The sequence below is a fragment of the Monodelphis domestica genome, chromosome 6, assembly GCF_027887165.1.
Source record: "Monodelphis domestica isolate mMonDom1 chromosome 6, mMonDom1.pri, whole genome shotgun sequence".
Taxonomy (NCBI): domain Eukaryota; kingdom Metazoa; phylum Chordata; class Mammalia; order Didelphimorphia; family Didelphidae; genus Monodelphis; species Monodelphis domestica.
The window spans coordinates 104,057,803-104,083,735 of NC_077232.1; the positions used below are offsets into that span (position 1 = coordinate 104,057,803).

The 25,933-nt window shown below is 34.3% G+C and overlaps 1 protein-coding gene across 4 annotated transcripts in view; it reads left to right on the forward strand.

Moving 5' to 3' along the window:
- The window catches only part of SLIT2 (slit guidance ligand 2), a 392,002-nt gene that overhangs the window by 352,939 nt on the left and 13,130 nt on the right, over positions 1–25,933 (forward strand). For all 4 annotated transcript variants that reach the window (XM_007496674.3, XM_001368444.5, XM_056802468.1 and 1 more), the window contains 4 exons: positions 3,914–4,051; positions 4,153–4,393; positions 7,041–7,171; positions 22,316–22,470. In XM_007496674.3, the coding sequence (XP_007496736.1) occupies positions 3,914–4,051; positions 4,153–4,393; positions 7,041–7,171; positions 22,316–22,470 (665 nt within the window). The remainder of the gene's footprint in view (positions 1–3,913; positions 4,052–4,152; positions 4,394–7,040; positions 7,172–22,315; positions 22,471–25,933) is intronic.

Sequence of the window (25,933 nt, forward strand, 5' to 3'; positions counted from 1 at the left end):
ACTTTGAGAAGTTCATTGGTGTCACCAGACTTCCAAAGGGGTTCGTGACAAAAAAAAATAACCAAGTATTTGTTAAGGACCTATTTATTTTAAATGTAGAAGCTTTGAACAGGCCAATTCCTTAGTATACCAGATGCAGAAATGGAGGCTCAGAAAGGGCTTCCTCAAAATCACACAGCTATTAAGTGGTAGATCCTCTAATTCCAAATAATGCTCTTTGCCTATACCATGTTGTCTTTAGTAAATGAAACATTGGATCCATAAGTTCTGTACTCAAACATACTTAATGTTATGAGTTTAGCCACGTTAGAAAGCATATTGATTATTCTTGTTTGTAGAACATTTCTCCAAGTGCTTTTAGTTGTTTGGGGTTTTTTGTTATAAAAGAATTTGGGGTATATTTCATTATATATTTTATTTATATTTTGAGTTCTGTTCAAATCCCTGCTTAAGGATAAGCAAGATTATTGATGATTTTATTTTTAATTTTGAAAAACAGTTACTCTACATTCTGATAAAACATCCTTTCTCCAGAGGTATTTTTTTTTTCCTAGAACCTTTGTAAACTCCATGGTTGTATGCCACAGGTGGCCATTAAGCCTGGCCTCAGAATGTGTCACACATGAAAAATGTAATCAATTCTCAGAAGAATTAGCTGTGGAAGCAGGTGGTCTTCAAATATAGGTTATTTCTTAAACAGACTTCACTGTAATTAACATTAGAGCAGAATTATTGCAGTGTTTTTTAAGCTGTAATTACAAGATAGGTTATTAGTAAGACTCATTGGAAACCATTTGAAAATAAAGGAGTCCATCTTCAGAAAGACTAATCCACAATTACCATCAATTAAGATGCATAGGTTAAAAAGTAGTTATTACTAAACTATGAATTAGCAGATTTGGAAAACCTGCTATTTCTATCAGTAATGTGGGAACAGTGGTATTATTTCTGAAGCTAGTTTAGCTCAAAACAAGTTAATAAGGCAAAGCATTGGCTTTCACTAGCCTCCTTGCAAATGCCAGGAAGAGAAAAAGGAAAATATAAGTCAAAAGACACCAATAAAACAGATTTGAAATTTCTAAAGATAGTCTTTCTGACTTATATTTGACCTATTCCTAGATCCCAGCTTCTGTTTCTGCTGTCTCCATTAATTAGCATGCTGACTCTCTTTCTTTAATGCAGGATGATATATTTGAGGGAACAATGTGAACCGAGGGTAAAGACATGGATTTGATTCTCTTCTCTGATACTTGCTAGCTTTATGAATTTGGGTAAATCATTTCCCTTCTTTCGGGCCTCAATTTTTCAGCTCTAAAATGAGGGACTTGACTATTCAGTGACCTCTACATTCTCTTATAGCTCTGGTAATAGGTGGCTGTTGTTCTGTCAGCTGCCGAAAGAGCTGTTAGCTAGCAAACTAACTGTATGACCGTGGATAAGTTGATTCACCTTCGTAAGGATCCTTTTCTTATCCTTATTGTAAGAGGGTTGTATTAGAGGAGGTCTAAGCCCCAGTTTTTATGTTCTATAGTTCTGAGCTGGGTTGCTGCTTCGTTTCTTATTATACCACAAGGAGAGCTGATTTTTAGTCTTCTTGCTTTATTATCCTTCTCATAAATCTTTTATATTGCTCTTTGATATTTTTATACCAGAGTGCCATCCACAGTATTTTGAAGCATGCATCTCACTTAGATTTTTAGCTTCTTTATCACGTGGTTTACATTTTTGGCTTTCTTTACTTACCCATCTCTCTTTGTCACAAAAGTGGCTGGATAGTATATGGCATATATTTTGGCATTCCTGATAGGAATTTTTATTTAAATTTATATATTGCATTATAACACTCATTTTAGTGAGTAAAAGATTGACAAAGATACTGGTCCTCTTAAAATGATTCCACTTATAATGGACTTGGAAAAAAAAATATTTGTAGAAGAGAATACAAAATCAGCTTTTAGCCTTTCCAGGGTACATATGGTTCTTATAGCTCTTCCTTTGATTCTTTTTTTTTTTAAAGATAAATAATTCAAAGTTTTTCTTCATCTTAAAGCATAGCAGCTTCAGCTACACTATTCCATTAACACTGATGGAAGTTCTCTGATTCATGCCTGCCCATCTAGTTGAGAATGGATAGTACCACTTAAGATCCATCTTCCTTCAATCACATTGTTTACTTGGTTTTTGTGATCATTAAAATACACACACACACACACACACACACACACACAATTTCAGAGTGCTATCATTCTTAGCCTACTGATTTGTTTTCTACATATGGTATTCAAATGTAAAAATCAGTTACATCACACTTGACTACTTTAGTAGTCACTGTTTGTGACTACCACCAATGTTTGTAGTCGTCAAACTTTCAACAATTTTCTCAATCTAAATTTTGAATTGAGTTGAAGTCTTATAATTGTATCAATTCTAATTGTAATTAAAATAGTGGTCGAATTCACACATAGGATATATAGATAGATAGGAAAGATTCGCTCATAGCCTTTAAACACTATGTAGTCTAACTCCTCATTTTAAAGAAGAGGACACTGAGGGCAATAGTGGCCAAGTGATTTGTTCTAGGTCACACAAGGAGTTAAATGGCAGAGCTGGGATTTGAAAAGAGACTCCAAAGCCAGCATTCTCAGCAACATACCAAGCTGCCTCAAATGCCTTGTTTGAAGGTAGCTGAGGATTTAGAAATATTAAAAATGGGACATGGATTTCAAATAGGAATGAGAATAATCATTAAGATGTATTTCACAAGTATGTGATAATATGTAGAAGCTTCATCTGGAGCACAAACTACTAGGTACTAGAATGACAGATAAAAATCCTAATGATAGATTAATGGATTGGTATGACTGGAATTGATTAATTCAAACCATCATCTTCATCAGCATTTACATAGAGTGAATTATAAATTATTTTCTTTCAAAGTTAATATATTTTAAGTCTATTCTTAACCTCATTACACTTTCAAGTGTTACCAACCAATCCTGGGAAATAAAACATTAAGGAAATATTTTTAAACATGTGCTTAATACTGGAAATCAGGCATTTAAATTATCACTATCACCATATAAAAGAACTCAAGGAAAAGAGGCAGAGCCTGAAAAATAGCATGCTTGAAGCCCATGAAAAAGTCATCATGAGATGTCATTTTCTCTTAAATTCTTAATATTTATTGTCATTTTTTTGAGTCAATATCACTTGGCATTGACAAGTAGGAAAGCCAGAATGGTGTAGTGGAAGAAACAAATGAATGAACAAAATATTTATTAAGGGTTCTGCTATGTGTAAAGTACTGTACCAAGCACTGTAGATATAAAATAGAAAAATAAGACTCACTGTTTAGGAGGGCTGATGGATTAGAAGTTAGAAGAACTCACTTTGAGATATGTTTTTGCTACTTATTATATGACCCTTGGGCAGGCCTCCTCGGTTTTCAAAGTCTCTATTTTCTCAGCTGTTAAATATAGATAGTGTTATTGTGCTATTGTGCTTTTGTGCTATTGACTTCATAAAGGGGTTGTAAGGAAAGTGCTACATAAATTTAAGTGATTTCTGAAAAGTGCTACATAAATTTGAGATGTGTGAAATAGAAGGAAAGACATTAAATAAGTCATAATACGATTTGGCAAACACTAAGTAATCACTGCATTCCAAGCATTGTATAAGAGGGGCTAAGGAAAAAAGGATAAAAAATAAAATGTATCCTTTCCTCAACGAGTTAACCTTCTATCCCAGGGAGACGATTTTTTTCAGATAAGCCTTTGGGGACATGATTGGGTAAGGTCTCTTTTCAAAGCTTCTGTGACTCAGTTATTTAAAGATAGTGGTATCTCTTTTTTAGATGTAATATTTAATTCATTTAAGGTCAATAAAGATTTACTCAATTTATTTATCAAAACAGATGCGATTGTACCCCTGGATATGTAGGTGAGCATTGTGATATTGACTATGATGACTGCCAGGACAACAAGTGTAAGAATGGAGCCCATTGTACAGATGCAGTGAATGGCTATACTTGCATTTGCCCAGAAGGTTACAGGTAAGAATAGAATTAGAAAGGAGTATTTAAACTTAAGTACTGTTTCCTTGATTCCAGACTAGTAGGAAAGTAAAATATTATTTTCTCTGTTTGAAATATAGTGGCTTATTTTGTGAGTTTTCTCCACCAATGGTTCTACCTCGGACCAGTCCTTGCGATAATTTTGAGTGTCAGAATGGAGCCCAGTGCATCATAAAAATAAATGAGCCAATATGTCAGTGCTTGTCTGGCTACCAGGGTGAAAAGTGTGAAAAGTTGGTCAGTGTCAATTTTGTCAACAAGGAATCTTATCTTCAAATACCTTCAGCCAAGGTTCAACCTCAGACAAACATCACTCTACAGGTAAGATGTCTTGATCTCAAGCCAAAACTTGTTCTTTTGTTGTTGTTGTTGTTGTTGTTGCTGCTGCTGCTGCTATTTGGAAACAGGCATTTAAGGGAGTTATAAATCATAGTTTTCTGAAAAAGTAAAGGAAGGTAATGAAAGCTACCAATGAGGTGTTCTTGGCTTTATGAAAACACAAAGAAACAAGGCAAAGTTCAAACAAAATTTGTCTGGGAAAAGCTTCAGTAATTTTCCTTCACAAAACATTGTATTTAAAATTAAACAGATATTATGTAATTATATTAACTAACAGATCTCATGATAGAATACACAAGAAAAACTGGTGAGTCTTTTTTAGCTCTGTTTTCTTGGAAAGTATTGGTTTTATTCATGTATTCAGTGATATCTGAAGACAACCATGAAATTTCAAAATAATGATTGCAACTACTAGCAAAAACAAAAACTCCATTTCCTCTGAGGGCATCTTGTACTCCCTTTTGACCTCAGTTTCTTATAAATCCTAAACCTTCTTAGAGTCTCAGCTTTGGTGCCCTTCCAGACCCTACTACTTCAATGGATTCAAGAAGTGTCTGTAAACTTGGATAGAAAAATATTTTTATATCTTTAATATGATTGCTTTTCTGTATAATATCCTATATCTCATTTTATGCATCTAAAAACATCATTCTGAGAAAGGGTCCTTACATTCTACCAGACTGTCAAAGGGTTCCATGATAAAAAAAAAAAAAAGGTTAAGAACCCTGGCCATCTTGTTAATGCTTTGTCCCTCTGCATATCACTTTGTATTTATTTCTCTGTTTACAAGTTATATCACTCACATGTTATATCACTAACAATAGAATATTTTTAAAAATTACTTCAAGACAGGATATTTTTCATTTTTGTCATTGTAGCTATAGCATCTGGAATAATAACTTGCACAGAATAAGCAATTAATCGATATTGGATGGGGTTAGCTAGGTGGTTCAGTGGATAGAGAGCAAGCCCTAGAGATTGGAGATCCTGGGTTCAGATTTGGTCTCAGATACTTCATACTATGTGACCCTGGACAAGTCACTTAACCACAATTGCCTACTCATTACCACTCTTCTGCCTTGGAACAAATATTTAGTATTGATTCTAAGATGGAAGATATAAGTATTTTTTAAATAAATAAACATTTCATGAACTTAATTTGTTGAAGGTTGAGCCCATGTCACTTCTTGAGTTTCCATCTCTCCTTTAGCAGAGTGCTTGTACACAGAAGATGCTCAATAAATATTTGTGTTTATTCCACATAGGTCTATCACAGTGCTTGGCATATTAGTGGATGCTTAATAAATGTATTTTATTAGGGAAAAAGTTACTGGTATTCTGCTAGCCACAGAATAAATTTCATTAAAACACATATACTTCCATCTCCTCTTTTTTTCACTTATACATTTCAAAACAAGGAGTTAGATAATGATCTCAATTCTCTTCCTGTGAAGAAGTAGGCAGAATTCAGATTCATTCATTTATTCCTTCCTTCAACCAACAGATAACCTTTGAGGATTGTAGAAAATAAGAAATTTTTTGTTGTGTTTTTTATGGTCACATTAACTTGGGAACAATATTGCTTGACCTATATTATCTTTAAATAGATAAGTGAGAATGCTCAATATTTCCTAATGTGTCATGCTAGTTGAAGAAAAAGGGGGGGAAAGTACTTATTTTGGGCCATCCATATAATAGAATACAGCTTGGTATGTGGGAAAGCTAGTCCTCACATATACCCCAGTTATCTATAAACATGTATATGAGTATGTGTGTGTGTGTGTCTATGTGTATGTGTGTCTGTGTGTCTGTCTGTCTATTTGAGTGCAAATAGGTTTCAGGATGGTAAAAGAAAAGAGTATTATTGATAATAGGTTGCAGTGAACCCAGCAGTGTCTGCAACTCTTTTTCCAGGAAATGAATCCAAGTATTTTGAATAGATCATCATGTTTCTGCAGTTGCCTAACATTCCTTATGTTGGCTCAAGATGGAAATACTCAGAAGATCATAGGGCTCGCACCTACTAGTGACTTCAGTGACATCTCTGAGACCAAAAGGGAATAAAAGAACAAAGATATTCTTAGGATTGTCATATGTATGATTTGATTCAAACTAATAAGATGTTTTATGTGAGGGTAACAATAAAACTAGCCTCATCTTAAAATAATACTTGTTATAGATTGCCAACAAAATGCAAAATATAAGATAATCCAGCCAGGAGGACCCTCAGAATGCCCATGGGTGGAGGAAAATTAAGCCTTAGAAAGTTTAGTTCTTTGCCTAGGGACACATAGGTCAGTAAGCATATATTTCCAAGTTAAAAAAGACAAAACTGATGAAATTGCTAGCCTGGGAAGAAGACTTGATCATTATTTGGCTAATTGAATACATGGCCTTCCTACAACCACTTTACTCAGTTGTTTAACATTTCCTTACTTTACTTCAAAGCAGAGAGACCAGTATTTGTGTCTTAATGTAGTAGGTCATTTTGGCATGCATTCATACTTCTCCATTTCTTTAAGAAAACAGACTTTAAATTCATGAAGTCTACCCATTGTGTTTGGAATGCAACATTGTATTAGTGTGAATCCTTTTTTTCATTATAATTCAGTGATTACTTTTTCATTAGATTGCCACAGATGAGGACAGTGGAATTCTTCTGTATAAAGGTGACAAAGACCATATAGCAGTGGAGCTGTATCGTGGGCGAGTGCGGGCCAGCTACGACACAGGATCTTATCCGGCATCTGCCATTTACAGGTGAAGGCCCATAAAGTAGTGGTAGAGATAAAAAAATGTCTATTGAAAAAAGTAGCTTCCTATTTAATCATCTTGAATGGATGATAGAGAAACCATTTGATTAAAACTCTTGCTTAATGTTATGCAATAATATCACCAAAACCAATAGTTGAATTTGAAAGTTTGGCTGGGGAAATCCAACATGTAGGAGTTATGATATTAGTGGAATATATTCTGTGGAATCCTATATTCTGATTACTATAATTTTAAAATCAAACCTAGATTTGGGTTCTTGAAATAAGATGAGGAGTTAGGACAACTTATTTGAATCCCCAGGTAACTAAAACACCAGTTCTGCCGATTTTGGGGGGCAAATTACCTAATTCTCTAAATCTGTTTCCAAATAAAGCAATATCATTTTTGTATCAGATAATAACATCAAGATGCATTAATAACATTAGTGCGTGGTATTTGTCTAGGGCCATAATCAAAGATTTGAATAGTAGTATCTCAGAGTAGTCTCAGTGGCAAATGGATACAATTTGTTACCCCAAAAATAAGATTATATATAAATAATGAACTCAAAGAGTCAATGCCCCTCGAAAAAGTGAGATATTCCTTTTAATACTCCATTATTCAAGGTAGTACTCTCAAATAATATCATCCAATATATTTAAATCCCTAAATCTGTCCTAGATTAGATAATTTTTTGTTGTTTAAAGAGCAATAATAGGCAACATGGAAATATGATCACCATTGCTAATGATAGCATATTAAATGAAAAGTTATATGCTACCTATGTTTCAATATTTCAAGTATTCGTGATTTTGTTATCATAGGTACTCTCTATTCTAGCCAGATTACAACTCATCAGTGGCTAGAAATATGGTTTTTGAGAGTTCTGTAGATGAAAATTTCATTAACTCATGGTCAACAAGGGGATAATTCTCAAAGATATTAGTTAAGCTGGTCTTCAGACAACAAATAAGCTATGTTTAAATATGAATTCATATTGAAATATCCTCAAACTGTTACCAGGCTTGACTGTAGATAAGAATTTATTATGTTAGGAGATGTTATGTTAATTGAAAGCTTCATTTACATGCAAACTACTTATTGCCACTTTGGGTTAAACCAAGACCAGAGACTTTTCTACCTCTTTCACATCTTTTAAACCATTTTGGATAGCTGTTTTTAATTCATTAGTCAATAGATATGACTGTAATGCCAACCAGCTAAAGTATCACTTCTCATGGCAATCTGACCCACCAGAGCTATAATTTTGTTACTGTAGCTATTCTTTAAGTCAGAAAACAAAAGCAAGCAATGATAAATGAGAAAAAGCTAGAGCTATGGAAGATGAATTAAAGATAGGTAGATAGATGGATAAATATGAAGCTTTGTTGAAATAAATAAAATGAGTCACTATGTTGGCTTTAACGCAGTTAAATTTATTAAAAATACAGATTATTCAATGTCAGGAAAAGTGCTAGGAGAATTATTGTTAGGTATGGATTTCTTTCTTATCAGTGAAGGATTCTTATTCTAAAGAGCTTTCACTAATTCTAAGAAGTCACCTATAACTATGTATTTTACATTAAAGATACAAATCAAGAGTAGAGGTTATATAGCAGAAAAACAAGTTAAAGAGTTAAAGATTCATTTATGGTATTATGTCATATTAAATCAATAACATATAGCTTCAAAGGCTACAAGATGGGGTCAAGGTACTGTAAATTAAAGAGATCCAAAGAATTACAAAATTAGTAGAACAGATAGCCTATATAAATATATATATATATTTTTAAATATATATATATATACATATATATATATATATATATGTATATATATATATAGTTCTTGGCCCATTTGTATTAAGATGCACACATACACAAATGCATACACATGTATGTGCATTTACATACCCATTACCTTCTTAGGATTGATGCCAAATATCAGTAGAAAGGCTATATAGTATAATAGTAGTGCCAGTGTTGCATTTGGGCTTGCACTTGAGCAGTAAGTAAGGGCTAGGCAGTTGGGATCAAGTGGCTTGCCCAGGGACACACCACTAGGAGGTGTCTAAGGATAGTCATCTATTTATGCTTTTCATATTCTGCTTCTTTAGCATGATAGAATAAACTTTCAATATTAATTTAAACATAGGTAATTTAATTACCAGCTTTCAAACATAGGTCTAGAGGTTAACCTTCCTGAAGTTATCCAAACATTGATCTAGAATCCTAACCAAGACTGAATACCACCTGACATATGCTGTCACTTTTTTAAAAAATTCAGATCCATTTTGCAAAAGACATTACTCCGAAGAAGCATACAGTTTATAGAGGCAAATAATAAAATAGCTATATGTTTATATTTGCTACCCTAAGGTTTGACTTGCAACATTGGGCAGCTATATCAACTCTTTTCACAAATATATTAAAATTTATCTGGAATTCCTTTTAATTTCCTTTCTCTGCCAAAGTACAATTTGCTATGCTGTTAGCTCAAGGAAAGAAGATGGTACCGTGGCCATGTGGCATTTGCTTTGATGCATGGAAATCTCCATAATTTTGATGTGGATGTTCCATTCCACCAATATAAATTATAGCCCCTCCATGCCTTCATAAGATGGTCTTAATGGTCTTAATGGCTGTCATACAGCTCCAAGAGAGAGATATAAAGCATGAGTCATAGGCCTTTCCATTCAGAGGTTCTTAGTATAATAAAACTAAAAGATAACAATTTTTTGAATTTTAAAGGAAAAAAGATTGCACATCACTTGTGTGTATGTTGGGTATTCTTAGAAGATACAAAAATATTGTATCAATTGTTCAAATATTAATGTTTTTATTGATTTTTAAATTAACTGCAAACATTTAATATATCACTGTGTCTATGATTTCTCAGTACTGAGGCTTTTTTCTGCTAATGCAGATCATAGTCCAGTCACTTTTTATCTTGTCTATGTTTTTCCCTTAAAATCCCCAAATACAGAGGCATTCTTTTTCCTCCTTTAGTATTGTTGTGTTATAGAAACCTACTGAATTAATATAGACAATCTAGGTAAATAAAGTCAAAAAGCCAAATTTCTTCTAGACAAAGTAGAAGAGTAGATTTTATTGGAAGAGGGTCAAGTCCTCCAATAAAAGCATTCTCTTGCATGTATTACATTATTGGACCCCAGTAAGAGACAAGGCCCAGAGGCAGAGACCCAGTTTATATACAAGGACAGTAACAAAATGAATATTTCTGTACAAGGTTGATAACATATCACAAGGCATGACATCATATAGACCTTATTTAGAAATAGTTACCCAATTACAAAGCTGATTGGTCATTTCAGAAAGCCCATATTAGTCTAAAGGCCAAACCAAATGGCAATATCCTTATTTATGCAGATAGTGATGATAATTACCTTAGACTCATCTGATCTGGGGGGAAGGATGGCTATCTACAAACAGGAAGCAAGATGTCTGCACAATATCAAGACTTGAGACTCAGATGTTCAGCTTCTTATGAGAAAGGGAAGTTCAAAGTTAGGGAGGGTTTAGAAATCCCCTTAGAAGCAGTTTTTATGCTTTAGTTAGAAATCCTTGTAAAAATCATGAATTCTACTGATTGTATTAAGATTATAATGGAATTTATACTAATCACTTTAGAATCACAATATTGATTATCTTAAACTTTTCACTACCACTAAAATCCAATCAAGTATAAGGGGGTAGGGGGTCTATCTTCCTAACAGTATAATAGTAGTGCCAGTGTAGCACTTCTTTTACCAATCTGTTATCCCTGATGATTGATAAATGACTGGCCTACCTCATTGTCTGGATATATAGTCTCAATAATGGTTTGTGTTTTTATTTTCATATTACCTATTAAGTATGAGTAACATGCTATGCTAATTTAATGGCCACTTTAGTCTTTCCATTGTCCTTTGGTTATTATAATCATTAACTACTCTTGACTTCATGATATTATATGTTTTATAGCCTATAGTTTTACCAAGACAATTGGGATCATTTTAAATGCTGCATAATTTCTCAATTATAATTCTGTTTAATATCCTCCCACTATGCTTAGTTTATTCATTTTTTATAACTTGCCCAAGATACAAATATTGATGGAGTAATATTATAAACTACTTGTTACTTCATAATCTAGACAATATACATTTTTGTCCACTTTGTTTTTCCAGTGTGGATTGTTAGATAAGCTGCCCTTTCACACGACCTTTGGGTTTTCTCTAAAATTATATAGCCTTAGTGCAACTACTTCAGGGTCTTTGAAAATGCACATTTAGAGAAACTCACTATCAATGGTAAGTTCTGTAAAATAGTAAGTGAATTTCACTTACATTTTATGCTTATCAGCTGAAATGCAATTTTAAAACTGCTAATATCCTTCCATAATATGTAGTTAAATAATATATAAGTAAATCAGGAAATATAGAGATATTGACAGCAAGTCAACACATCATGGGCACCTAGGTGAATTAAAATGTACTACTAGATTAAATATCATTTCTTTAACTTTTCAGTCATATCAATCTCTTGTTCTTTATAGCATTGTTGACTGTATATCTATGTAGTATAGGTAATAAAGATCAGAGGATCAAAGATTTAGAGGACCTTAGAGGCTATCCAGTTCAATACCCTCTCATTTTATGAATGAAGATAGTGAAGCACAGAAAAATTAAATAACTTGCCCCGGGTTGCAAAGCTATTTAACATCTGAGGTAGGACTTGAATTCATGTTTTCCTGACTCTAAATCAAGTGGCCTATCCACTTTACTATGATACTCCTTTAAGGTATATGGTACACTTTAAAAGTCACCTGGAATAGCCACAGACTGCAAATTTCCTTTCCATAACCTTTCTCCTTTTACTTAAAGTCCCACCATTAGAGAAAAATTCCTTTGGATAATAAAGGCTTTTATTTTCTGTTTTCAAGAATTCTTTGGCAAAATGCATATCTTTTTTAATGGGTAGGATCACTTTCAGCAACATATTAGTTGAAATCACTTGATTTCTAGCTAAGAACTTGTCTTTTAAGAACACTATACATTATAGAAACCTGGCAGGACAGGCTATAGGCAAACACTGTAGGAAGAGGAAATGGTAAATAGCAAGATGTCAAAGATAAAATTGGCCTTTTTACAATGTTGTCTTCATCCTGTTACCCCTGATTTGGCCTCACTCTTTTTTAAAGCTTCACCTACTGATGTCTTCTCTCAAAAATTTGCAGGCTTAGCTCAAGTTTCAAGGCGAACTTGAATGCCAACTCCTGTCAATATTTTTTATCAGTGAGTTGAATGAATGGAAGGTGGTGTTCTTATCAAATGCATGGATGACACAGAGATTAGAAGGATAGCTGGTGAGCCAGATAACAAAAGCAGGATACAAACAGTCCCCATAATCTTAAAAGCATGGGCCAAATCAAATAAGATAAAACTGAGAAAAGCTCAATATAAAGACTTTGAGTTGCATTTTAAAAAATAACTCTATAAGCTAAGAATAGCAGTGGCATTGCTATGTAATAGTTAATGTGAAAATGACCTGAATATTTTAGTGGACTTTAAACCCAGTCTTCATCAAAAGAGTAAAATAATAATTAAAACTTCTAATGTAACCTTTGATCACATGAACAGTCATGGCTTCTATGGCAAAGAATGTGCTATTCCCACTGTACCACATTTCAGTCAAATCACAAAGAAGTGGTGGGTTCAGTTGGGGATGACACACATTTTCGGAAGTATATTAAGAAAGCTAGAGTTTGTCCATGCAAAAATGGTGACCAGGATTATTTAGGGAACTGGAAATCATGCCAAATGAGAAGCAGTGGAAGAAATTAGGATGCTTAGCCTGGAGAAGAAACAAGACATGGGGAACATGATAGCTGTCTTGGAGTATTTGAAGAGAGCATGGGGAGGAGAGATTAGTTTTGTTTTCCTTGGCCTCAGATGACAGAACTAAGAAGTGCTACAAAAGCTGATTTTGGTTGGTTTAACAATAGCCGTAATACTGAGTGGTATCCAAAGGTGAAAAGTGTTGAGTAAGTTACCTCTCTCTCACTAAAGGTCAACAATGATGGTTGAATAATCATTTGTAGAACATTGTAAATTGAACTATTTAGGTCTCATTTGGACTAGGTGACTTTGGAGTTGTGAGGGATTGGAAAGAAGGAATTGTTTCATTCTTTGTAGCTTTAGAACCCAGCATAGAGCCCTGAAACTTAGTAAGCACTTCTAAATGCTCATTTGTTAATTAATTGATTTTGTATGTATTTTACTATTTGTTTAGGCTTAGAACATAAAATGTAACTTGCCATTGAAATGACAATCTTATTTTAATTCATTGTATTTAAATTCCCATTACTTTAAATATTTAAAGGAAAAATTAACTTTTATATGTAATTAAAATTCAAAATAATTGTATAATGTGTACATGTTTATTGTTTGACTCATCAATAAGCACAATGAGGAAAAGGATTGAATGCTTCATTTGTTAGTTAAGAGATTATTAATTGTAACAAATAATCGAATCTATTAGTGACCTTTAGAGACTATTTGAAGTTAAAAATAAAAATGGCTTTTTATGTGATAGGCTACATTATGAAGTAAGTTGGTAGTTGGAACTGTTATCAAAGCACATACATATTCACTGGATTGATTAGATTGTTACTTTTATGTCACTTGTTAAGAGAGATTCAAAGGAAGACAAGACCAGAGTACTTAACCTCTTTGAGGGTGTGGACCCATCTGGCAGTCTGATGAAGCCTATGGACTCCTTCTCTGAATGTTTTATTTTGCAATACAGTTATGAAATTATTCACAAAATACAAAATAAAAACAAGTTCACCATCTCAGGTTAAGAATCCCCAACCTATGGGATTTTTATTTTTTTAATGTTATCCTTTAATCAGTTGAAAAAACTTCATTTGTACTAATTAATACTCATTGTATTAATTATTCTCTTTCAATGCAACAGAAGATATTCTATCCACATAAACAGTCCTTGACATGGCAGCCTATACTGTCAAGATTAAAGTAGACAAGTTTCTGTGCTCCAGTTATCTCTCTCTCTCTCTCTCTCTCTCTCTCTCTCTCTCTCTCTCTCTCTCTCTCTCTCTCTCTCTCTCTCTCCTTCCCTCCCTCCTTCTCTCCCTGCCTCTCCCTCTCTCTCTCCCTGTCTCTGTCTATCTCTCTGTCTGTCTCTGTAAGTCTCTCTCTCTCTCCCCTTTTTTCTCTATCTCTCTCTTTCCCCCTCTCTCCTTCTCTCCTTGTTTCCCATCTAAGACTGTCTCTGTGTCTGTCTCTATCTCTGTCTCTCTCTCTCTGTTTCTCTCTTTCTGTCTGTCTGTCTCTCTCTCTCTTTTTCCCTTTCTCCCTCTATCACTTTCCTTTCATATCCCCAACACAGCAGTGCCTTACCTTCCACTTTAGAATCAATACTATGGATTGGTTTTAAGGCAAAAAAGCAGTAAAGGCTAGACAATTGGTAGTTTTACAATATGGAGGAAAAGCAGAAAAGACTAGATAGAGTCAAATGGATAAACCTTTTTGAAGTGAACTGTTGGGAAAAAGTAAACAGAAATCACAGAGGGTAGGCAGGCATGGGAGAGATATGTTCTGCATTGCTGGAGGGACAATGGAGATAGCAGAGTCACTTAATTGAATATATATATATATATATATATATTTATATATATATATATATATATGGAAACTTGGACCTCAAGAGGATAAATGGCATGTCCATTGATTTTTTTTTTTATTCCCAGACGAAAACCTTTTAAATTTATCTATTCCTTAAAATTTTTTTAAATTCAAATTGAAAATCTTGGTTTTTCATAAAGCCAAATCTAAAGGGCAGCTGGGTGGCACAGTGGATAGAGTTCTGAGGTCAGAAAGACTCATTTCTGAGTTCAAATCTGACCTCAGACACTTCCTAAGCTATGTGACCCTAGGCAAGTCAATTAACCCTGTTTGCCTTGGTTTCCTCTTCTGTAAAAAATGAACTAGAGAAGGAAATCACTCTATTTTATCTTTGCCAAGAAAATCTCAAATGGGGTCACAAAGAGTAGAACATGACTGAAAATGACTTAACAACAGCAATGAACTCTTTCCTTTTTTAAACCATTTGTAAGTCTTTAGATTTCTGATTAAACTAAAATATAAGATTTCCTCATCATAACATATCCTGCCAAATTGCAGCAGAAAAAGAATCCCAGATATTTTCAAGTTAGGATCTTTTCTTTCTGGTTTTTAAAACTTGATTTTTTTGAACAACAACAAAAGCTGTCTTTTTCTAATGAAACCTTGAGGCATAGTTAGTAATTGCTTTGCTTTCATACATCCATTACATAGGCTAGAAATAGAAGAAATAAAGTTTCAGGTAATAGATAGGTGCAGTAAAGCTAAATTACATAATAATGGTTATAAATGCAATTTATGTCCTCAGTGTAAAGGCTCAGCACAAAATGTTTCACTCTTGTGAGTCATCAAACATATCATTCCCAAGGGAGTAGTAAAAGAGGGTTTGTCAATTCCTATCATGATCTGAAAGGATTTCATTGTATTGCTGGTGGGTACATAAAAGTGGAATAGGGGGCCACCTTGCAGATTTACCCCAGGCCATCCTTTATTAAGACTCCTAATTAACAGTTTTCATTTTAAAGGCTGATATGCAAATAACCAATGGACACTGTCCAGTACTTCTCATGTTTTTGTTTTTAAAAAAGAAGAAAAAAAAAAGAAATCTCTGCAAAATGCCCCTTATGGAAAGGGCTTTTGGTTCTCACTTGTTCTTTTCAGCCATAGCCACCCACATAAATCATGGCATTGTCTTAAAAAATAAGAGAGAACAATATATTTCACTGCAAATACTTCACTCTTTGTCAAGTGGCCAAGGTCAATCACATATTCTTAATTACCTTCTTTTTTATTTAAACCCAGAGAGGTGCCTCAAAGCTCTTTGTAGCATTGCCGGAAAATTCCTTTAGGTTTCCCTTTTTTTTTTCCATTTTCTCATTTTTCATAGACTCATGGACTCTCGGACTTTATTAAGGAATGGAAATTCAAAAATTCCCTAGTCCAAGCCTTTTGTGTTATGGATGGGTATCCTGAGACCCTGGAGGGGAGAGTGACTAGCTCAAGGTCACTCACTAATTTAGTGATATCACATGAATTTGAACAAGACTTTTCTATCTCCCAATATTGAGAGCCTAATTCAAATGAGTGGAGCATTGAGTTTCATGAAATTCTAGAATATTCAGGCTTGAAGTTTAAACATCTTTTTGTAAAAGATTTCCAAAAATTCTTTCAAATTGATTTTAACTTTGCAATTATTTTGAAGCTTACCCTCCTACAAGAAGAAAAGCCACAGTATTTTACAAATCAAGGCACTCCAAGTGGATATTTTTAGGTTTCAAACAGGGTCTTGATTATTGCCAAGATATTTTTATTAGAACCTCCTTGCTCTGCCTTTTAAGTAAATGCTCACGGAATGATTGATTTTTTTTAAAAGGAATACTGCATAGCTTTAGTCTTGATTATAATAGCTTGAATTATATATAGCAACTGTTATTTCTCAAAGTGCTCTTGTATACATTGTCTTATTTGATTCTCACAACAATTCTTTGAGGTAGATGAGTCAAGTGTCATGTTCATTTTACAGATAGAAAATAGAGATACTAGGTAATATTCCCCAGCTGCTACAGTTAATAGTAGAGCTAGGAGTCCAGGTCTCCAGATTCCTTAACCAGTGTTATTTCCATCATCCTCTCCTATTTAGCCTGTTAACAAAGAGCTACAAAGTTCAGTCATGGGTAGTTTCCCTTGGCTAATTCTTATAACATCTCTTCTGGAATGCCATTCCCACTATTGCTAGGGCTTATTAATATCAAGTTTTTCTCCAAAGACTGACCAGTTTTCATAGCCATTATTGAATAAACAATTGAACACAGACAATAAATCAATTAACCCTTGATTTTTTTAAAGTCTCAACTATACAACCAGCACCATTAGGCATGGGAGACAAGTATGTGCAGTACCTAAAGGCTCCAGAGTAACTCTTCCATATATAGACTAATAAATAAATCTGTAGAGCAGGCTTCTTCTCTCCTCACTCAGGATTCTAGGGATAACCCTGAGGGGTTGTGAAATTTTCTAATGCCATAATTCAAAAGCCTCTCAAATTATATTTTGTTATTCAGTCTTTTTTTCAGTCTTTTTCCAAATTTTTGTGACCTCATTTAGGGTTTTCTTGACAAAGATGCTGAAGTGATTTGCCATTTCCTTCTCCAGCTCATATCACCAAGAAGGAAACTGAGGCAAGAAGGGTTAAGTGGCTTGTCCAGGGTCACACAGTTAGTATATGTAAGAGGGAGTAGAATCTCCCTGAATCCAGGCCTGGCATGCTATCCACTGAACCATCTGGCTGCCCATCCAAAATCAGTTTATCTAATTATCTTCAGCATTTTTGATAACCAGGTGATATCTCCTCAATATTAATTAACCTCAATTAATTAGCTTTATTCAAAAGGATATTTACTGAGAAAATATAGCCTTCTAAAAATGGGGACACACCCTCCTCTATAATCTTGCTCCCCAGGTTGAGTGGGTTCTCTGGCATTTAAGCGGTTGCAGAAAACATTCTTCCCATCAAATTCTCTTGTAGCTGCAAGAGAGTCAATAGATGCATCACTCCCTTGCATTCAGGGAAGGGTATATTGGTAACCTGCCTCTATTCACTACTGGGCTAGATCAAGTAAGACACTCCTTAAGATTGGATTCTGTCCAGGATTCAGCTACTCTGACTCTTCATTGACTCTGCTATGACTATTGTCATTAGATCTTTTGAAACTCATTAGGTTACTTGGTCTATTCCACCTCTAATACTCATTTACCTAAGATAGGAAAGAAGAAACATAAACAGAAGAAATCAGAAGTGGCATACCTTCACAGCCATCCAGTGATCAGATTTGGGAAAGGGGCTCCCTTACCTGGGAGAATTTCTTCTTCCTCACTTTAAAGAGAGAGAAAAAAACTTTTCCTTTATTTGTTCTTCTATATGTCCTCTCAATTCAAATTAATCACACCATATTAAAGCAACAGGAAGCTATCAGTGAATACCTGAACATGCCCCAAACCAGAGAATTGCCCCTCCAATGTTTATCATCATATGTTTCTGGAAAAATATACACCAGTGTTCCTCATAGGTTGATATCTCAGTCATGCTTCAAGTACTGAACCTTTTTTGGCAAGCCCTTCCATTATTGATATATGGATATGTCTGAGTTACCAGATTTTCCCATACATATCCCACACAGTCATGTGATGTCATAGATGATATAGTTAAAAGCAGGTGATTCCTCTGTGGTGTCAAAGACCAGTGCGTTACCTAAAACCCTTTCACAAGCTGTAGTTTTCATTTGATTTATAGCTACAAATTTTGGCGCCCCATTCTCATTGATCATTGGTTCAGACTCAAAGTTGGCTGAGTGATCTTACTTAAAAAGGATATTATTATAGGATATGTTGCTCTTTTTGAAACTACTTATAACCAATATTATTTAATTCATCCAGCAAACATTTGTGTAATTTGCCATCTAGTAGGAAGACTAGTAAATTTGGCATCAATTTTTCAATTTCAGTCTTAAGTCTACTAGTGAATCACTACATGACTTTAGGTGAGTTACTTCAACTCTATAAGTGTATACAGCTATTGTCCAGTTATCTATTGTCTTCTGTCTTCCATATGTATCCTATGTAGAGGAAAAGTGTCATATCAAAAACAATTTTGGTGGTGCTAAAAAGGGACCTCAATATTAGTGACTAGTTATCCGTTGATGGTCAAGTATGGCTCACAAACTGTATCAGCGGAAGTGCTTATAAAGTTGGGTGTGACCACTGTGACAGTGAAGCCTAGATGTCATCATTCCTCTAAAGGAAGTAGGTCCTATTTGGTCTCTGGAAGAACAAGAGGTTCTTGAGGCTGCCCACCTTTAAGTCACTCAAAACTCATTTTTGATTATCATTAAAAAATATTGATAGACTAGGAAAAAGGAATAGAGAAGGAAGCAGTTAGTTGTGCTAAGCCTCCATCTTTTCTCCAAGCTCTAACTTTATATGATTTTATGTGATACTAAATATATAACCTTTAAGTTGATGTCAATGTCTGTCAGCCTTCTACTGGATCAGTTGAGTTATTTAGTGGACAGTGCTAGTGGACAATGTACTACACTTGACAATTGTCAAATTACATCGATCCAGAACCTGGTTCTGACTATGAACAACTGAGTAATCTTTCCAGTCTCCTTAATGTCACTCACAGCTACACATTCAACAATCCATTTACACTAACCTGTTTGAAATACTTGCAAAATACCATCTCTCATCACTGACTGTCCATCGTGCCTGGAATGCTGCCCCTCTTCACCTCTAACTCTGTTTCCTAGGTTTCTTCTATGTCTCAGCTCAAATCACAGCTTCCACAGGAGGCTTTCATTAATTCTGTCAGCTACTAGTACTTTCCTTTCTGAGATAACCTTACTTCTCCTCTGCATATATTTTGTGTGCACTTCATTGTTTACATGGTTTGTCCTCCATTAGAGTGAGAGATCCGCAATGGCAAGGATTGTTTTTTCCTTGTATCCCAAGTAACTAGTGTTGCCATTTTGATCTTCTTCAAATATGAAGAGCAACAACCAACCAATCAAATGATGGTGCCTGGCACATATAAAGGGCCTTATAAATATTTTTGCTCGATTAGGTAGATTTCTTCTCTTTAAGTCTTATTTTCCTGATCTAAAAAGAGATGTTGTAGGATAGCTAGATGGCTCAGTGGATATGGAGCCAGGCCTGAAGATAGGACATCCTAGGTTCAAATCTGGCCTCAGATACTTCCTAGCTGTGTGACCCTGGGCAAGTCACTTAACCCAAATTGCCTAACATTTACTGCTCTTCTGCCTTGGAATCAATACTTAGTATTAATTATGAAGGTTTATATATAAAAATGATGATGATGATTATGATAATTAATATGTGCTAACCTTATAGGACTTTTGGAAGAAAAACCTTTTGTTCACATTAAAAGTACTATAGGAATGTGAATTATAATAATTATTATTATCTAAAGAAGAATAATACTTAATTTTAAAAAAACATTTAATCACCTTCCAATAAAACTTCTCAACAAGTTTTAGTTCCTAAGTATTGCTTATAAAAGGCAAAGTTTTTAAACTATCACCAAACAAATAAGAAAGAGCATAAAGGAAATCTTTGCAAGAAGAGAAATCCAATAGACTGAATAGCCTAGCTCTGTCTTCTTGAGTGTGCAGGAGTTCACAGATGAGTACACATGATTCTCAAATCACAAACTACTTGCTCCCCAATTAGTAAACAGCAAAGTGTCATAAACATCTGATGTTCTAAGGATTAAGAACCCTATTGAAATTTCAATACCATTTGTCTTTTAATAAACTTCCAGGATTAATATTCTCTTTTTGCAATAACCATTTGCCAAATGAGAAATCAGGCCTTGGGAGGTTCTAAAAACCTAACAAAGGACTTATTGAAGCAATTTATTTTCAGAAACACATTTCCTATTTTCTACCTCAGATTATCCCATTTTTGAGTCAATAATACAATGAATTTAGTTGTGGAGTTACAAGCTAGAAACTTCAGAATAAAAGATTGTATGTTAAAGTAGTTTTAAAATAATAACACAAATATGAATGGTTGATAAACTATTATTTCACAAAAAGTTATTAACATTGTCCCCTCTTGTCAGTTCTCTCTTTTAGGCAAAGTGATATTTTGATGACAATTAAATTAATAGATATGCAATAAGAGTAAACTTCTTCCAGATAGTACCAAAAGGAGTTAGGTTTTTCTTCTTTAAGCTTTTTTTTTCTCATACATTTCTTCTAAATGGTTATTCTATTATTATTAAAACACAGGATTCAGAGCTGAAATAAAGCTGAGTCTATTTATTGAACTGTCTCATCTAATAGATGAGAAACTAAGGCCCAAAGGGATTAAGTGATTTTTCCAATATCCCCCAGTTAATAATGAATGAGAAAGGATTTGAATTCAGATCATATGATTCTACTCAGTGTTCTTTCCACTGTTTCAATCTGCCTTTTGATATTTATGCATATTCATGTTATATACAAAGAACAACTATTTGTTATCTTTATTCCAAAATCCCATTACTCTATATTCTTTGCATATTTTCATTTCTGTTAGGAAAGATTCTGTATTGTTGAATAATTTGCCTACCTTAAATTTTAATAGAACAAAAAAAAATATTACTACCCATTATCTCACTGCTTTTCTGTAGCAGAATCCTAAATAATGATCATTATAATGAGTAGCAATATTTTCATGAGAAATATCTATATATTTAATTATTTTAGCCTGTGTTTATTTTTATTACTCCATTGAATAATGTTCCTTTTGTAGTCATTTGTACTTCTTACCTCTCAAGGTTGTTGTGAGGCAAGCACTTTAAACCTTAAAGAACTTTCATCATCATCATCATCATCATCATCATTGTATAAAAGGACTCAGAAAACCAAAATCTTAATTCACAGTCCTATGAAATAATTGTCAGAGGGTGTAAGGATAATTTAGGGTCATAGTAAGTAAGTAGGGTGGAGTAATCTAAAGTTCACAAGGGAAAAGTTTGAGAAATAATGGTTAGAGATTCATTTACAGAAATCATAAAAAAATGGATGTTTCTCAAACATAAATTCCTCTTCCGTTGTAGTAGAGACTAGCTTTGTACCTTATATCTAGAATACTATTCAGTGCAACAGTACAGTAACATACTAAAATGAGATTCCAGTAATCTTGAAAAGGAAAGATATAATTTATTCTTTCTTTGTTTTATATTGATTAAGAAAAATTCACTAAATTATTGTTATATATTTCTATTCTCCAATGGAAAGAAAATTTATGAATCTATCTGAGGACTCAATTACTGATTTATCATATATTTGAGCAGTCTTTTTATTTGCTGGTAATTTTTGCCTTAAAAAATAAAAATGTTTACTGGAGATTTTATAACCCATAAAATTTTTAAAAACTAAAACAATCAAAGTTCAGAACTAAAATCAATTATTTAAAATAAATGCTGTTTTTTTCTATTGCAGTGTGGAGACAATTAATGATGGCAACTTTCACATAGTGGAATTGATTGCAATGGGTCAGAGTCTGTCACTTTCCATTGATGGTGGAAGCCCCAAAACCATTACCAACTTATCAAAGCAATCCACTCTGAATTTCGACTCCCCGCTTTATGTAGGAGGTAAGGAACTGTCTAACCCAAATATTTCCTGATATAAGTAATGTCTATTAAAAGGAAGTTAAGCAAGACTCTTACAAAGATGAATTCCCTAGTTATTGAAGAATTATGGATTAGTACTGACTGAAGACTAAAGAAAAGACAATCTAGCTAGAAAGACAAGTAATAGAAAGAGGAATGCTCTGGAAGTTGTGACAAAGATTCTAGTCTAGACCCCTCGACTTAACAGGTATATGTTTTTGAACACTTCTAAGTTCTAATTTCCTAAGCTATAAAATAAAGGAATTGTACTAGGTGGTCTTTTAAGTCTAAAATTTAGTTATTATTTCTCTTTAGCATGAAATAACTTTCTTCTAATTTTGAGTATGTTTATCCTGAGAATCTTTTCCCCCTGTGATCTATAATCAGAATTTTCAAGTATCACTACTTCAAATAAAATCATAAATGCAAAATTTCTTCATGGACATGAGATGTTTTCCATCCTCAAGAGATGCAATTCATCTAATCTGTATATGAAAACACTAAGCACATTATTATAACATAGAATTTCCTCTTGGTTTTGATAGCACTGACAGCCACATTTGCTTATCTGTCTACCACACATTGACTATTTGTTCAAGCATTTCACAAACCCATTATATTCCCAGTGCTAAAAGTTGAAAGGAAAAAGCCAATTCCATGTTAAAAGTTATGATCAGAAACTCCCTGATGTACCTAATATAGTGTTTGGAATATTGGAAGTATTTAATAAGTGCTTGTTAATTGATTAAAACATAGTGCATTTTGGCATTGGATCCTTCTGCCAAATATGGCTGTTCAAAAAAACTTTAGTACCTACTAAGGGTAGCTGATTAACAAGCATTTTTAAGTACTTACTGAGGTTCAGGCACTGTACTAAGTGCTAAATAAGGAAAGGTAAAACATAGTCCCTGACTTAATTGAGCTCACCTTCTATTGGGGAAAACATGCAAAAAATAATAAATACAATGTGCAGCAAAAATGGAAAGTAATCTTGAGGAAGGCCATTGGAGGCAGGGGACTGGGGAGAGTAGATTGAGAAAGGCCTGGAGCTGAGTCTTCAGGGAAGCCAGAAGACAAAAGTGAAGGGAGAGCGCATTTTTAGGTATAGGAGTAAGGCAATGAAAACACATGGTACTAGGAAATAAGAGTGTCACATGTGAGCAAAGCAAGGAAGTCACTGTCATAGGATTATAGAATGTGTGGGGAGAAGATGGTATAAGAAGACTAGAAAGCTACAGTGGAATGAAATTGTGCAGGGTTTTTAAAGCCAAATGGGACATTTTATATTGTATTCTGAAGGTGGTGGGAAATTACTGGAGTTTACTAATTATAGTGGGTGACATGGCAGACTACCCTTCAGAAAGATTACTTTGGCAGCTGAGGGAAAGTTAGACAGGAGTGTGGAAAAATTTGAGGTAATAAGAACAATCAAAAGACTATTTCATTTGTCTAGCAGTGAGCTTGAACTGGGGACACCAGGTCTGTGAGTTAGAAAAAGAGGTCAAATAAGAGAGACTATGAAAATAAAAACCATAAGATTCAACAAATTTTATGTGTGGGGTGACTATGTAACACAGTGTATGGGTAACACTGGAGTGGTAGGAAGCAGTGAGGTGGCTCAATGGACTGAAAGCTAGGCCTAGATATGGGAGGTCCTGGGTTCAAATCAAACCTCAAAAACCTTCATAGCTGTTTGACCCTGGGCAAGTTGCTTAACCTAACCCCACCCCCACTCTGTAGGCCTTACCATTCTTCTGCCTTAGAATCAATAATGATTTTGAGGTGGAAGGTAAGAGTTTGAAGGAAGGAAGGGAGGAATGGAGAAAGGTAGAATGGATGAATGGATGGATGGATGGATGGATGGATGGATGGATGGATGGATGGATGGATGGCTAACACTGAAATCATGAACCTGGATGACTGGGAAGCTGGTGAGTCTCTCAACAATAATAGAATTCAAAAAAGGGAAACATTTAAGAGAATAGATAATAGATTACATTATGGATATATTGAGTTTAAGATGTCCATGGGACCAGTAGTTCAATATGTCCAAGAAGTTGGTAAGCAAGACTGAATGTCATGAGGGGGATGTTAGAGCTATATAAATAAATCTGGCAATTATATGCATAAGAAGTATAATTGGTCCCATGGGAGCTGATGAGATACAAGCAAGACAAACTAGAGAAAGAAGAGGATCCAGGGCAAAGCTTTAGGAGATATTGACAGTGCATATCATCTTCAGGAAGATGTAACAAAGGAGCCTAAGGTAGTGAATCAGGAGAAAGGGGTCATGAAAACCTAGAGGAAAGAGTAGTGTTCAACTCTAGTGAGGCTTGCAGAAAGTTTAAGAAGAGACATAACATTTGTCAACTTGGATATCATCAATGACTGGAGAGAACAGTTGGTATTGAATGATGAGGTTGAAAAACATTACAGAAGATTTGGAAGAGAGGGAAGAGAGGAGCTTTTGTTTCAAATACCAAGAAAAGCTTCCCTATTTACCCTAATCAATACACATCCTTATTCTCTTTTTAATTCCATAAAATTGATTATTTCTTAGATAAGATATTTTGGAAATGGTTGGGTTTTTGCTTTTTTGAAAAAATAGCCAATTGTGTTTTGTAACAATGTACACATACAATTACTGGTAAAATAAATATACAAAGAGTAAATAGATACCAGTTGAGCAGATTTTCATATAGGATAATGCTGCCAAAAAGTATCCAAAATTTTGTAAATATCAAGGTGTATACTTCAGACCCAAACCTCAGGAAGAATCTGATTCTGGAATTTCTTTCATTACTCCAAGATGCCCCTAATCCGATAAATGTGAGTACACTCTCCTTGAATGGATATTGCAACGCATACACTCTCATCTTGTGAGACCCTACTCCTTCACAAGAGGTCTTTGAGCAAAGGCCAATAAGCATTTCTCAAGAGTACTATAATTGGGAGTCTTTTGGAGTAGGGCTAGATGATTGCTGAGGTTCCTTGAAATTTGGAAATTCTGAATTTTTTCTGTGTCTTTCCAAAACTCCCTTTAACATATTTACCCAATGCATTGGAGTTCTTCTGTCTCTAATATTTTGGCATGGATCTAATGCTACACACTTTCCCTAATTCAATCCAGCTCAATATCCTCTTTCTCCTATTTGGCTTCAGACCCAGGTCATTGTCCATCTACAGCACCTGTCTAGGAGATATTAGTATGAGTGTCTCATATAGACTTTCTATCCACTCTTCTTTACTTTCACTGCAAAGCCAGACAACCTCCTATTCTAGACTAGTCTGCCAGTTGTGATGTCCTTTACATCTCTTCTCACATTCAAGTCATCATTGGTCACATTCTAGTTATCACTGGAAGAAGCATAGATGGTATAGTGGACTGAGCACTGGACTTTGAGTAAAGAAGACTCAAAACTCAAGGAGTTCAAATCCTACCCCA